This window comes from Aspergillus piperis (genome assembly GCF_003184755.1).
Source record: "Aspergillus piperis CBS 112811 unplaced genomic scaffold BO85scaffold_13, whole genome shotgun sequence".
NCBI lineage: Eukaryota > Fungi > Ascomycota > Eurotiomycetes > Eurotiales > Aspergillaceae > Aspergillus > Aspergillus piperis.
The window spans coordinates 324,650-339,398 of NW_020291603.1; the positions used below are offsets into that span (position 1 = coordinate 324,650).

The 14,749-nt window shown below is 50.5% G+C and overlaps 4 protein-coding genes across 4 annotated transcripts; all 4 read right to left on the bottom strand.

Annotated features, from left to right (window-relative positions):
* Positions 1-651: 651 nt before the first annotated feature.
* BO85DRAFT_450765 (1,4-alpha-glucan branching enzyme GLC3) lies at positions 652-3,623 on the bottom strand. The gene is made up of 8 exons (XM_025660455.1): positions 3,292-3,623; positions 3,111-3,235; positions 2,909-3,008; positions 2,741-2,853; positions 1,987-2,678; positions 1,599-1,934; positions 917-1,547; positions 652-854 (listed from the first exon to the last, which is right to left on the bottom strand). Exons 1-8 carry the CDS (start codon positions 3,344-3,346, stop codon positions 828-830), a joined length of 2,079 nt encoding a protein of 692 aa, XP_025514034.1. The 5' UTR covers positions 3,347-3,623; the 3' UTR covers positions 652-827.
* A 571-nt stretch (positions 3,624-4,194) lies between these two features.
* Positions 4,195-6,074, bottom strand: rhgB (putative extracellular rhamnogalacturonase; the record flags this gene model as incomplete). The annotated part of the gene is made up of 4 exons (XM_025658729.1): positions 4,195-5,003; positions 5,077-5,278; positions 5,340-5,378; positions 5,439-6,074. The coding sequence occupies 4 exons, from the start codon at positions 6,072-6,074 to the stop codon at positions 4,195-4,197; spliced, it is 1,686 nt and encodes a 561-aa protein (XP_025514035.1).
* A 1,440-nt stretch (positions 6,075-7,514) lies between these two features.
* Positions 7,515-8,584, bottom strand: BO85DRAFT_450769 (uncharacterized protein). Its single transcript, XM_025660456.1, has one exon. The coding sequence runs from the start codon at positions 8,419-8,421 to the stop codon at positions 7,522-7,524; it is 900 nt and encodes a 299-aa protein (XP_025514036.1). The 5' UTR covers positions 8,422-8,584; the 3' UTR covers positions 7,515-7,521.
* A 2,338-nt stretch (positions 8,585-10,922) lies between these two features.
* BO85DRAFT_400342 (alpha-1,2-mannosidase family protein) lies at positions 10,923-13,860 on the bottom strand. Its single transcript, XM_025657118.1, has 5 exons — positions 13,554-13,860; positions 12,933-13,474; positions 12,442-12,875; positions 11,620-12,386; positions 10,923-11,536 (listed from the first exon to the last, which is right to left on the bottom strand). Exons 1-5 carry the CDS (start codon positions 13,691-13,693, stop codon positions 11,080-11,082), a joined length of 2,340 nt encoding a protein of 779 aa, XP_025514037.1. The 5' UTR covers positions 13,694-13,860; the 3' UTR covers positions 10,923-11,079.
* Positions 13,861-14,749: the final 889 nt, after the last annotated feature.

A 14,749-nucleotide genomic window follows, 5' to 3' on the forward strand; every position in this document is an offset into this window, starting at 1 on the left:
TTAACGTACACCTCTCTGAAAGTCTGGATGGAAACTTCCAGGCTTTGTGTTACACTACGTGCTCATGTAAGTAAGTTAAAATGACCACAGTCAGCCTGATACCCGCTGGGCTGGGACAATTGTACTCAATTTCCTTTGTTACTCCGGGAGACCGTGATATCTGCTTTGTAGACATTAGTAGTATAGTGGTACGTAGGGTGTAGTTCTGCATAATTCTGTATATTAAATCATAACGTCCCTTCTAGGACACGTATCAACATCTCGTTGACATAGCATCACTGTCCCAGATAGTAGTAGCTATTTCGCTTCGATTCAAATTGGATGGTTAGTAGCTAGTAGTACGAGTAGTGCTTCTAATATATATATAACGGAAGGGCAAGGAACGTATTGGACGGACAGGGTCAGCTTTCATAGTTTGCTTGATAATAATAAGTGCTTACTAGTTAGCAACGAATGAGATCGGGGTCGAGTTATGGTTCGTGAGCAATACTACTAGTAGTTACTAAGTAGTGCTAGGTAAGTATCAAGTAGTGGTGATGTGGTCCTACCGATATTTTTGTGAGAGTGGGAGTGCTTGCTTAATGGTACTAACTAGTTCATATACTATGGATATTATAGATGACTGAAATATCATGGTACTATATCGAAGGAGTAAATGGTAGAATGCAGAATAGACATTAACAGACGCTATAGACATTAACTCAAAACAGAACAATGAGTGGTGTATGCTTATTCACACATATCATCCCCTAGGATTTATGCTGCAATTGTCTGAATACGCTGGCTTTAGCCGAGTGGGGAGATCAGGAGAACTACGTGAGGTCGACCTATAGGGTCTCTTCCAAGGCAAGAACCTATGATTTGACATGATTGTTAGCATTTCGTGTCTTAGTAGAATAGACTCAATTGCACTTACCAGTGCTGTTCGCGTTGGGATATAGACCTGCAGATAATTGCTGCGGTCATTCCAAGCCAGGTCTGTCGTGAAGAACCGTGTTTCCTTGAGATTACGACCGAAGCCACCGAACTCCTTGTCATCGGTGTCAAGCACGATTCTGTAGGTTCCGGCTTGCTCAACGCCCACTCTGTAGTCTGTGAAGCTGTTTGTAGGATGAAAGTTAAAGATCCAGAGGAGGCCTGCACGTTCAAAGACAAGGACTTTGTCACCCTCGTGCTTCAGGCTGATGTATGCTTGTGGGGAATGGAGCCAGCCGTATTTCTCTTCGGTTAGCTGCATGGCGCGGTCGAAGTCATTCAGGAACTTATAGCGGAGAAGATGGTCTTCCGTTAGGTTTAGTTGGCGACGTGCGTACCAGAACGAATTGTTATTGCCGGCACGAGGGAAGTCGAGCCATTCGGGATGACCGAATTCGTTACCTTCAAAGTTGAGATAACCCTCACCACCGAGAGCATGGGTAACCAGGCGGAGCATCTTGTGAAGAGCCATGCCTCTTTCAATGATAGGCGTGAACTCTGTCAACACGGACATGTGGGTGTACATCTCCTTGTCGCAGAGCCACATCATGATGGATTTGTCGCCAACAAGCCTGCCTATGATTTAGCTGTGGTCAAGTGAAGTAATGGAAAAATGAACTTACGCCTGATCATGGCTCTCCGCGTAGGCAATCGTCTTCTCCCCGTGACGTCGGTTGGTCAACGTGAAGGAGAGGTTGCCAATGTCCCATTCACTGTCCGACTTCTCTTTCAGGAGCTTGATGTACATGTCTGGAATTGCCATGGCAAGTCGGTAGTCAAATCCAACACCCCCAAGGGCGTGCGGCAAGCACAGTGCAGGCATTCCAGATACATCTTCTGCCACAGTTATGCACTCGGGGTATAGACTGTGGAGCATTTCGTTGGCCAGGGTCAGGTACATCACACCTTCGCCATCTACTGAACCGCCAAAGTATTCGTGATATCCACCAGAGAATCCTCTAATGTCGAGTTAGTATTGCAACAAAAAGATATAGGAGACTGATCACGTACGTTCCTATGCCGTGGTGGACATAAAGCATACTTGTAACGCCATCAAAACGGAAGCCGTCAAACTTATATTCTTCCACCCAGAAGCGGAGATTGCTCAGGAGGAACCTCAGAACCTCATGGCTGCCGTAGTTGAACAGACGACTGTCCCAGAGGTCATGCTGACCCTTCCCACCGGAGTGGAAGTAGAGATGGTCAGAGCCATCAAACATGTTCAGCCCGTCCAGAACATTCTTGGACGCATGGCTGTGGACAACGTCAAGAAGCACCACTAAGCCCATACTATGTGCTGTATCTACTAGCTCTTTCAGGTCTTCCGGCGTACCATAGCGACTGCTAGCTGCGAAGAAGCTATTGACCTGGTACCCGAAGCTGGCGTAGTAGGCATGTTCCATAATGGCCATTAGTTGGATCGCATTGTATCCCAGATACTTGATACGAGGTAGCATATTGGCAGTGAACTCTTTGTAAGTTGCGACCCTCGTTTCTGGCGAAGAAATACCCACGTGGGCTTCATAGATACGAAGGCTTTCGGGCCTCTTTGGGCGAGAATGCTTGAATTGATAGCGCTCAGTAGCTGGAGGGTTCCAGAAGACGGACTCATAAGTCGGAGAGACAGTAAGGTCTTGCACGACACGCTTGATCCATGCAGGGATTCGGTAGATTCGTTCTCCTTCGGGAGTGACCATGGTTATCTGCGAAGCGCAGCGATGTTAAAAGAAATACGTCCTGCCTAGTTGACTCTATGCACACTCACCTTGATCTTGCTGTCATGAGGGATCACCGGGACCCCATCTTTCGCAGGCAATGTAATTTCCCAGACACCGAAGCTGTTCTTCGTCATCGGGTGGGCCGTGACATCCCAATTGTCTGCCAGTCTCAGTAATGTTTCACCGGCTGATATCCTCCGCATAGCTAGACGTACTGAAGTCCCCAACTAGCTCAGCTTCAACAGCATTAGGCGCCCATTCTCTGTAAGTGATGTCGCCATTGGCGTTGACATTGAGACCGTATCTCTCGTAGCCCTACCGCAAACGTCAAGTTAGTTGGTGCTGGTCATTCCAAACAACCCGGTTGAGTGGTGTCAATCATCTCGAACAACAGTAGCAGCAAGAAATGTCACGTACCCTGCTAAATTTGTCCAGCCCGCCCTCAGTTTCATTAATCGTCTTGACCCAGCTCTCTACGTACTGGAACCTCTGCTTCAGAGCATCGCGGAAGGGCTCAAGCCAAGGATCAAGCTGGATAACACCTATCGAAACAATTAGACGAAAGAAAAGAAATAACTCTCAAATCGAGTCGACTGACCTGTACCATCTGGCGACGCCGATTGAAGGGCAGTTTGAGTTTCGGTAGAAGCCATGGAGAATGGATCGCCAGTGGCAAGAGATTAAGCTCTGAGGAATGTGGACCGTAGGGATAGAATAGATAATAGTACAACAAACAAGAGAGGAATCTAGTTAACAGTGTCAAAACAAGATGAGCTCTGGAAAAGAGTAAACAGGACGAGAGGTGGGGAATCCCAACCGATGGGAAAAGTAGTAGGAGGAGGAGGTGGTGGTGGTTGAGGCCATGCGGGGGAGAGTCGAGGCCAAAGCTCCTCTTTCTTCCCTGTTGGTTTGCTGGTTTGCTGCTGCTACCCTTCCCGCCGTGACATCACTGCAACACCCCTGCTTCTAGACCTGGTCTGCCCAGCCCCCCTCCTCCTTCTCCCTCCCTTCATTATTTTCTCGTCGCGCGCTTATTTCTCAACGTTGAATAAGAATTCATCGATGTGAGATGCTGGTTTACGGCCTATATTTGTATACTGCTTTTTGGGATGGTGTGTATATCCGTGTTTCACTGTGTTGTGATAACGCGACAGGAGGAAGCTGAGCTTTGACTTCAGGTACGGAAACAGGTACCCGCCCTACGCAGCAACTCGGGGCTCAGGGGGTCTGAGGGCCGGTCAGATTACTCGCGAGGCTTTGCGATAGCCACGGGCCAGCCACTTCAATATGCAGTGCGACAATATGTTTACAATAAGGCTTAAAGCAACATCATTTGAGGAGACGATTAAAGTCACTATGTTACACAAAGCTTGCACAGCAGCTGTTGAGAATTGAGCTACATGCTAAGGTACTAAAATGCCCTCTACCATGAACTTCTACTCAGAATCAAGCTGTGGGATGCGCAGCCTCCAGCATAATCCGGATTATAGCAGGTCCGGCTTTACACGTAGCAGACCTCCTGTCCACCCTGCTCGCCCTGTTCACCCTGTCCACTCTGCTCGCCCTGCTGGCCCTTCTGGTTGAATCCAGAAGCTCCGCTGGGGCCCTGGGGAGAGTTTCCAGCACCGCTGGGGGCAGCAAAGCTGGGAGCGGAGGTAGTGGATCCCTCCTGGGCACCCACAGCCGGGCTGGGGGCAACGGCAGCAGCGCTCGAAACAACGGCGGAAGTGGCAGCGGGGATGCTCTCGCTAGGGGCGACAGCGCTGGGCACAGAAGCAGCAACGGAAACGCTGCTGCTAGAGACAGTGGCATGGCTGGCAAGGGAAGAAGCAGCGGCAGTAGAAGCGCTGTCGGCCATCAGAGCACTGTAGGGAGTGGCACCCGGGTAGAACGAGGTGGGGATGGTCGGGATGGGGATAGACACAGTAGAGCCGAAGTCGGTGGTTAGATCGGCCGCCATGGAGGTGGCAGAGTAGCCCGAGGGAGCGGAGTCGACCGTGGAAGTGGTGGCCGAGTAGGAGACGTGGTCGTCGCTGTCCTGAAGGCAGAATCCGCTGCCATAGGCACTCTCACAAGAGTACCACTGAGAATCACCCTCCTCGGTCCACATGGCGAAGTCCTCGATGGTAATATCGTAGCAAGGGGCACCATCGGCACAGATCACCTTGACAGGACCACGCTGAGCACCGTAAGCTTCGGTTCCCTTCCAGTTCTTGACAGTGATGTTGCTCAACTGAACACCATCGCCGTCCACTGCGCTCATACTGGCCCAGTAGCTGTCGATATCCAGGGAGTAAGCGTTGCCGTGGCCTGTTTACAGACAGAAAGAACTCCCAGTTAGCCTCATCGGGGGACACATCATGTTGCGTAAGAATTTACTCACCAATGAAGTTCTCGAGGAGGACATTCTCGACGAAGCCGCTACCTCCGTTGCTCTTAATCAACATCATGTTGTTCGAGCTCCAGGTGTAAATGTTGCGGTAAGTGATGTCGCTAACATTGGTATCAGAGCCGAACGAGCCCATACCACAGCCACCGCTCCAGTTGCAGTAGATGCTTTCAATAAGGATGTTCTTCGACGGACTCTATGATTGACGGTTAGTTTAAGACTCTTTTACGGGACACATTTCGCCGGGATGGCCATACCTTGACAGTGACACACTCGTCCTTGTTCGTCACCTCGACCTATTGAAACAGTTAACGACCTGCATGCATGCAGGCAACGTTCTGCTCTTCAGTACTCACATCATGGACCCAGATGTTGTTACTCCAGACATCAATACCATCCAGACCACCGTGGTTACCGCCGCGGATTGCCATGTTGTAGATTTCGCCATTGGTGCAAGTGTCGAGAGAGAAGTGGAACGAGGGGGAGTCAACCAGGATGAAATCGTGGACCGAGAAGTCTGTAACCTCATACAAACGCAGCAGACGAGGGCCGCTCCAGTTATCATCGGCATGAAACTCGTAGCCCAGACCCTGCATGGCACCTTCGGAGGTGCTACTGAAAAGTTCGAAGTCGCTGGAGTGTTCGATATAGATCATGTTGCCGCCGTCCGTTCCAGTACGGTAGATGATTCCATCGATCTGCAGAGCCCATGCCTCACCTCCGCTCAACCTCGCCCAGGTGGAGAGAGCATAGTCACCAGAGGGGACATAGACGAGACCACCAGACTTGCAGTCAGCAAAGGCAGATGCCAACGGCGCACCCAAGTCAGTAGACTTATCCGCCACAGCACCGTAGTCCAAAACGTTGCAAGTCTTGGTAGCTGCCTTGGTGGACGCGGAAGTCAGCGGTCCCACGGAACCGGAGAGCTGCGCAGCAGCAAAGATGGGCGCCAGGCCCAGGAAAGAGAGAAAAGAGCGCTTGTCGAGAAGCATGGTGCTTCGTCGAGCTATAATGAAAGAAAGGAATGTGAGGGTTACAAAAAAAAAAGAGTGAAAGGAAGTGAGTCTAAACACCCCTAAAGAATGAACATTGAGATATCCAACGGACTATGCCCACAGCAGGGGTTCCCAGGCGCTCTCTTTATAGGTAAAAGCTGTTCAAGCGCTTCTCTGACAGTAGTCTATTTCCCGCTGTCATCTTTCTATTTCTAGAACGTTTTGCCGGTGCCATACCGGCAACCTCTGACACGACAAGACTGAACTAGACGAAGCTATCGATACTATTGCTGGAACCCTTGAAGCAATTTTCCTGGATGTGGAAGTAGTGGCACAATCCAAAACATCGAAAGAGCGGGATCGATGCGCTATCTCCCGGTTGAGACTTGCTCCATGCTTAGGGTGTTTGTCTTAGATAATTTGAATGGAGCATTGGCCCCGCCCAGAGACTCAAATTGATTGAAGGGCTTAAGGAGGCATCGATACTGTACAGTTTGCTCCTGATCGGACCATCGGGCAAGCCTTGAAAGACTATCGTAAGCGGAAGATGCAAGAGTCCTTTGATGAAGCTAACTGATAGCAGACGACTCAGCGTTTATTGTGCAATCAAAATGCAAAATCCTTTACCACTTGCTAGACAGAAAATTTCGAGCTTCCATAGAGATTGCTGGGAACTTCCCCTTCCCCTACCTCAACGAAGGGTGGAGCTTCAATCTGAAACGCCCGAGGTCAAGACTAAGCCGGTGGCCCATAGCACTGATCAGGGGATTGGGCGGAGACTCTTCAATCGGCGCATAAACTCTTAAGCAGGGTCTGCCGTGCATGCTAAATTGCAATATACTCTAGATGATTTCCGTTTGGATTTCAAAGAGATATATTGAGTCAGCCCGTGTGGTTGCCGATGCCATTAGGTCCAATGCTAGATGGTACAGGTGTAGCCTTGTGGTTATTGAAAAGAAATGAGGAGGATGCTGACCCTGCCGAGTGGTGGACTCGGCGCTAGTAAGCCCATGCTTGCCGACCGGACTCAGTTGCCTCTTCGGAATGTCGCCGGCCCAACCCTGCGGTTACAACTGAATCCCCTCTCTCCAGTCAGGACCAGTGGCTATTACGATCGTGATTTAAAACGCTAAGAAGCCAAACACAGGAAGACAAACTTGTTTTCACCGATTCATGAAGCTCTATGATTAAATATATAGCCATGTCTGCCCGCCCCGCAACAACATTCGACAATCCAGGGCGAAAATGAGTAGTAATATACAATGAGGTTCTCGTTGCTATTCATTGCCGGCATTCAAACCAGGCCGACTCCTCAGAAAAAGAGTATATGCAAACCTGATGTGAAGGACATCTCTGCAGACCACCGTGACCGCGCACCCTGAAAGATGAACAATTAGCACTGGCACCTTCATCGGGTAAATACACAACGGAGAGCACTCACAATTTACAGGTTCTGACCGAGAGTCGCAACAACGCTGCCAACAGAAGTGCCAAGGGAGGGGAGGCCAAGGCCAGTGAGAAGAGAGGCGACGTTAGGAGACAGCTGAATGAGGAGGTAAGAGCCATCCTGGCCGATGACGGTCAGAAGCTGCTCAACGGGAGTAGAGATGTCCTTGAGAAGGTCGCCAACGCTGCCGGCGGTCTTGATGATCTGTCCAACGGAGGTTCCAACGGTGGGGAGGTCAAGGCTGGAGAGGAGGGAGGCGACGGAGGGGCTGAGTTGGACGAGCAGGCGCTTGGAGTCGGAGCCGGTAACTTCGAGGACATCCTTAACCTTGGGAGCAAGGTCCTGAACGATCTCTCCATCGGCCGAGCGCTTGAGATTCTCGCCAAGAGTGCCGACAATGGAGCCGACGGGGACACCAAGCTCCGGGAGTCCAAGACCGCTGAGAAGACCAGTCACCACGGGGTCGAGCTGGATCAGAAGAGCCCTGCCGTCCTTATCGACAACAGTGAGAAGGCCGTCGACGACTTTGCCGACATCCTTGAGAAGGTCGCCAACGGACCCAGCGGTCTTGATAATGGAACCCACAGAGGATCCAAGGCCAGGCAGACCCAGGCCGGACAGGAGATTAGCAACCTCGGGGCTGAGTTGGACGAGGAGCTTCTTGGCGTCGGCGCCAGTAACAGTCAGGACCTGGTTGACACCATTGCCAGCGTCCTGAACAATGTGGCCGGTAGCCCCAGCACTAGCACTGGCACTGGGGGTGGAAATCACGTTGCTGGAGACGGAACCAATGTTCACAGTCTTGGTGACCTCAGAGACTCCAGGAACACCACCGGTAGGGGCGGCGAGGGCCGAGGTGGCCAGAGCAGCGAGAAGAGTGATAAAGGAGGCCTTCATTGTGCTTGATGGTATTTGATAAAGGAGATTGAAAGGGAGAGAATAGACTTTGGTATGTTCTTGTGGGTTATGGTAAGGAATGACAGTAGTGGGCTTTGGTAAAGAACGAATGATGTGCTGCTGATGAGAAGAAAGAGGAATACTCGAGACGAAGAAAGCTTGCTCTTATATCCCATCGTCGCTCAAGTGATCATCATAATTACCTATCCTTTTGAGACCCTTAGCAGTTGGGACGTATAGCAACTAGCTGGCGGGTCAACTCTATGTGCTAGGGTGTAATAGCACTTGTAAGGATCGCAAGGGCGTATGCGTGATGGATGCAGCGTTGCTGGGTTGTGGAGACAGCTACGAGCTTGGTCAACGTTCGATTGTCCCTTCAAGCCATGCAAACCGCATGGCGACGATCAGGCGTATACAGTAGTACCATGTACGATCATGTGGGTTCCATTGTTGTTTTGTGGGCCTGCAGCTAAGCAGTTAAGATTTTGCTATTGGAATGGCCATGCTGTAGCTGGACTTACTGTCGCTATTTCCCGATGCCCGTCGAATGAATATCACCGGCAAGGCAGTGAGCCACACGAGCCGTGAACGTTGTCCGCCCAATCGGCAGCCACCCTGATCCGCTGATTGGCGTTGAAGGAGCATAAAGCCACCGGGACATTTATCGCCACTGCCATAAGGATCTGCAGCCTCATCTTACTAGTAGTATTTACTTACTGTGACCCATGCATTGCTGTTAGCCTTCTATACCCAGTAATAGTACACATACTATTGGTACTCGCTCTCACTAACGATGTTGAAATGTGAGCACGTCATGTCTGAGATCATGCCGGGTCCCTGTCGATCCAAACCTCTCACGGAACAGTTATAAAGGGGAGAGATTCGATGGTAAAAAAAGGTATATTGCTTTTCCCATCGCGTACGACTATTTGCAGTCTATCTTGGTTAAGGTCGCAACGGCTATGCATATTTGCATGCATGCATGAAGGCGAGTCGGTGGCCAGCCAAGTGCAAACATGAATTCGACGCCGGGGATATGCAATCTTACCGCTAGTGAGGTGACCTGAATTCGACAATACTTCCATTTTTAACCATTGAAATTCATTCGCTAAGGATTTCTCAAAGTGTCTTTGAGTGCCCCGCATACAACACATGGTGGGAATAGTATGTCTTACCTGGTAGTGTACAATTGCGCAAGAACTACTCCGTATGGCCTTTACCTCTCAGAAGCTGCAGTAGGCTGCAACGACTCATCTGAGCACGGCCACTATAGTAGAAGTTTTTCAAATTGGCAATTGCATCTTGGGAGCGCAGATGGTACTGCAACTGTAGATGCATCCGTACTACCGATCGTGAAGTTGTTTAATTTTACTAGTGGTTCGATTCTATAGGAATTTGAGTTTGCCCTCCCGCTGTAGTGTTTTCTGGAAACGCATTTCATTTGTGAATCTTGCCGATAAACGCGAGATGGAGACATGCCGTGTGGGCTTCATACGTATTCTGTGGTGATGTATGGCTGCATGGAGTCAGGGACACAGTGGCTGGTGATGACGCGAACACATAGTGCACTACTTAGAGTAGAATTAGTTTCCGAACGCAGGGAGTAAACTTCATTTGTCGAGTTCCGCACATGCAACAAGCAGGTCGAAGTTGAGGATCTTGGTAGCCAGCCTCATTTCGTCAATGTAGTCAGGGGAGGTCAACCGAGCGAGCTGCTATGGAATGTTTCTTCCGGGAGATGATTCCATATAGTCAGTCCCTGGATAGGCTGGTTAGCCAGCCCACCACGTGGAACCCGTTCCTGAGATGGCAGCAGACTCCTAAACAAGAGGGGTTTGCCACTCAGGTACACAGCGGGAAAATCCAACTGTGTGCCGTGATCAACAAGGTCTAAGGAGAAGTGACGGCCCATCTGGTGGAGGTTGGGCGATCGTTGCTTGGTTTCGCATGTCGCAACTTGCAAGGCCATAGGGAAGTATACACAGATATTACGCTAGACGATACACCGGATACTTCCCCGTTGGTGGCAAGTTGGCGTAAGGAGAACGTCCCTGTGGGGCCCACTATTGTATGCATACTGTATTGCCGGGGAATAAGTCCTAGCTTCCCCCTTTCGGTAGGTAGTAGGTAGTAGATAGACCCGACTGTATGCCTTCAGTTCAACTGTTGATGCAAATAGTCCTGGCCTTGATCCCTGGTACTCGCAGAACCTTACGGTACTTCCAGACTACCCTCACTCACCCACCTCAGTTGTGCCCAATCCACTTTCACGAGCACAAATGGCTCGTACCTCTTCCGTCTCGTCCCGCGACCTTTGAGAACACTGTCATCGAAATAACGATCAACGCGATCGTCAACATGGGTTTACTGTTCTTGCCTACTGACTGAGGGCCAGAAAAGCCTTTTTCGACGTCTAGTGTCCTACGGAGTACATCCCCAGCGGTTTCAGGTTTTACGGGGATGCACAGACACTACATCACCTCCCCCTTTGATTATGGAGCCTCGAATATCCTCATCTCAGTAAATGTCCCCTGAGCTGCTATGGCTAAAAGCGTGTCTAAGGTGGAACCTTCCCGGGTACTGACGGATATGTTCATCGGTATCATTAGTGGAATACATACACGCTGAAGCGGGAACCTGCGCATGCGCGACTTTTCTCTAGGAAGCCGGGCTTGGTGGTAGCTCCCCCGTGAACCAGTCACTTGCGGTCGCTCCCAACTCGAAGTCTAGTGTCCCTCCTTGGGCAAAGATGTCGTCCCATGTTAACCAGTTCTTCTTCCAGTCTTTTCCGTTCAAGCGAAGACTTTGCACATAGATATTACCGCCTCCGTTTCCATCACCGCCACTCGAAGTGACATTCAATTTCTTACCACCCCCCAGGTCAATGACAAGCGAGTCAAACCATGGAGAGTGGATCAAAAATGTCGACTGCCCTGTCACAGGGTATAGTCCGATCATATTCCACAATATCCAAGTCTGCATAGCTCCAGCATCACTGTTGCCGGGGAGGCCGGATACGCCAGTACCATAATAAGATTTGGCAATATCACGCGATCGGAAGACAGACAAATCTTGCCGGTCGATATAGTGGTAAAGATAAGGGACGTTGAACATACTGGATCAAGAACCCTGGTCAGCTATGTCCCTCGCAAAAGCAATACCCGCAAGAAGACCAAGTGAGGCAGAGAACGGACTTACGGTTCGTTTGTGGGATCAAAGATAATACCGCTGGAACCGCTGGCTCCTTCAGTAAACATGGTGTTAAGCCGGTCGAGAACGGTTTGATTCCCGCCCATTTTATCAATCATCGTTTTCATGTCATGGATACTCGCCCAAGAATAGGCCCACGAACTGGCTTCGTAGTAAGGGTCTCCCCAATAGCCGCTGTCATTCAGTGGATCAGTCTCGATGAAACCAGACTCGTTGCGAGGAACGACGAATCCAGAGAATCCCAGCGATGTCTGGTTGGCATTCCAATGGTTTCTCCAGTTTCTGGAACGGTTCAAGTACTTCTCCGCATCGTCGGTCTTCCCAAGCCCCGATGCCACCTGATACAATCCAAAGTCATTGCATGAGTACTCCACTGCCCGCGTGACAGCACGGGTAAATCTCGGGGTGATGTAGCCCAAACTAAGCCAGTCTGGCAATGCGCCTCTGCCTTCTTTTGTCGAGGAATCGGGAGCCTGGGGATCGACTGGATCGTTGGGAGGCGTCACTTCTGCGTCTTTTACCATGGCCTTGTATCCATCTTCCCAGTTTACCGCACCGCGCACGCCCTTGACATAGGCATCGGCCAGAATATTGTCCGCATTCGAGCCGCCCTGTGTACGACCATTGTAGTTAGAGGACCGCGAATCCGGCATATAGCCCTCGAATCGCCAGATATCAATAAGCGACCGGATCTGCTCCTCATACGCGGCGGGTTGCAACACCTGCATGAGAGCGGTAGAGCAGCGGAAAAGATCCTGCGAATCAAATGAGCGATACAGTGTCATCTATTTGTGTCTCCCAAGTACTTACCCAGTAAGTGAAAATGTCCTCATAGTAAGGTTCCTGGGATGTCCATTGGGGGTTCTCTCCGGTTTGGTTGGTGGGAAGCAGGTGCATGAAATAGAGAGACGTATATAATAGGGTGAGCGTCGTGTCATTTGTGTTGGTTGTGGCGACTTTCGACAAGACTTTCGTTTCCCACTCGGACTGAGCGTCGTCTACGACCGACTGGAATTCCTTGTCTTCCGGTATCTCATCTTCAACATTCTTACAGGCCTTCTCCGTGGAAATCCACGAGATGCCCACACGAGATGTAACAACAGAGTCTTTGAAGGTGAAGAGTCCCCCAACTCGCGTTGAACCTGAAGAAGACGATGCGAAACCGCTACTTTGCTCGACGCTTCCGCCCGCATCGGTTCCAGCATAGGTCTTGTTGCTGATGGGCGAGGCATCGAAATGGCCACCTGGGTAAAGTCAGCTAATTCTGCTGTGAAACGGCTTGGACTCTGGCAAAAGCTTACAAAAGTAGATAGACCAGTCGGGAGAACGGTTCCAGCCGTTGTCGTACACACCATGACCCTCATAATGCCCGTCGGGGAAGATGGTGATATTACCACCTTTGTATCCCTGGCTGAGTCCCATTCCCCGATACGACGGTAGGACATGCGAAACGTCAACCAAGACATTACCATCCGAGCCGCTCGGAAAAGTATATTGATAGATTCCTGCATGAGCGGTTGCGCTCAGCTCCACGACGGTTCCTTCGGCGGTCTTCGCCTTATAGTAGCCCACTGATGCCTCATCTGCACCTGACCGGCCAATAGTGATGTTGGACAGCGGTTTGCTGATATTTCCAATCAACGGCAACTGGGCGACAGTGCCGTACTTAGGCGCACCTCCTGTGCCCTGCTCATGCATCATACTGAACCCCGAGAAATTGCCATTGGGCAAATATCCGGAATATGAGTCTGTTCCGGAGACATATAAATCGGGTCCTAGCTTCACCACCCCAAACGGACGAGCAACCCCGGGGAAATCATTGCCGCCACTTTGGGATCCCAAGCTTGTTCATGGTTAGGCTCGCGACCTTTAATATCCAGCTGGTGTGCTGATGCATGACTGGGTCTCGATGTATCACTTACAATAAATCCACGTGAGAAGTTAGATTCGCAGCGCGGGCAGCTGGTTCAAGTAGACTCAATATCAGCATAGTGTACCAACTCGCCATGGCTAATCTGGCACAGCGGAACGCAGCTGAGAAACATATCGTCGAACCACCCATCTCGAAAGGATTTACAAAATATATATCCCAAAGCCAGTGGGTACGGTAAGTGGCGGCTCACAATGGGAACTCTCCGGTTGCTACTAGTGCTATCAACCCCAAGTTCCGGGCATCAAAAACGAGTGTGTGAGATCCCAGGTCCAGCGGGGATTCAAAGTGGTTTGTCGACAACAGTGACTGGACGGTTGAAGGGATGGATCACCTCTAGTGGTGAATCTTCAGCCCACTGGGCGCATAGGGATCCAGCACATGCCGTGATCACCGGTGGTGAGTAGGGACCGCTAGCCGCCAACGGCCAGGAAGCAAGGGTGGGATAGCCCCAGTTATGCACATCCATGGTCTGAAGCTTGATTGGTATCTATTTACCAAGCCCTGTCACACGGGAATCAGCACTCTCAAGTCCACATTATCAAGCCCGCCTACGGTTACAGTGGCTACTTGTTACACAGCTAGACACATTCCAATCGTCTAGTGGTATGTCTCCTTCTGAGAAGTGGGCTCCGGGCATGGGGCAAGAAGAATAACCACATTCAGTAAGTGCAGCGCAGAACAAAGACATTATGTTGCATAATTGAATCTATCGTATCAGGTCGGAGTCAGATATAGGAGCGCAAGATTCAGCCGATGGACCTGTCCGGATGATGGAGACATCACGGTGAGTGACAGCCAGTCATGAGCCCCGAAGGAGCACATGCCCCAAAGGTCATTCTTCACTAGGGCATCACCCAGCCTCGTCGTGCTGATCAAGCGGACCCGGACCATTTCTTCTTCATCATCAGATAAGTTAGCACCTCTGGACAGAGTATGAGAGACTCTGAATCATGGTTGCAAGGCAGACCTGCAAAATTGTGCCTGGGCGCTTGATTTGTTGTTTGCTCCCTAGACCCAATTATCGGGCAGATCATTTCAGCCAATGGATTCCCCACATGCCGCAGCGCTCAGGGGTCCATCTTTCGAGCGATATCATTGGCTGCTGCTAAGAGCGGGCCATCTGGTGCCTTGATCTTATGTAATCTTGGCTTTCGCGCAGGACGGTCAGGTGATCATTTTGCTCCT

Coding starts and splice junctions, on each gene's coding strand:
- BO85DRAFT_450765 (XM_025660455.1), bottom strand. CDS start 3,346: ATGGCTTCTACCGAAACTCAAACTGCCCTTCAATCGGCGTCGCCAGAT. Junction 3,009..3,110: donor GGCTGGACAAATTTAGCAGG/GTACGTGACATT, acceptor CGTTTGCGGTAG/GGCTACGAGAGATACGGTCT. Junction 2,854..2,908: donor TGAGCTAGTTGGGGACTTCA/GTACGTCTAGCT, acceptor TGAGACTGGCAG/ACAATTGGGATGTCACGGCC.
- BO85DRAFT_450769 (XM_025660456.1), bottom strand. CDS start 8,421: ATGAAGGCCTCCTTTATCACTCTTCTCGCTGCTCTGGCCACCTCGGCC.
- BO85DRAFT_400342 (XM_025657118.1), bottom strand. CDS start 13,693: ATGGGTGGTTCGACGATATGTTTCTCAGCTGCGTTCCGCTGTGCCAGA. Junction 12,876..12,932: donor CGACTGGTCTATCTACTTTT/GTAAGCTTTTGC, acceptor GACTTTACCCAG/GTGGCCATTTCGATGCCTCG. Junction 12,387..12,441: donor AGGACATTTTCACTTACTGG/GTAAGTACTTGG, acceptor TTTGATTCGCAG/GATCTTTTCCGCTGCTCTAC.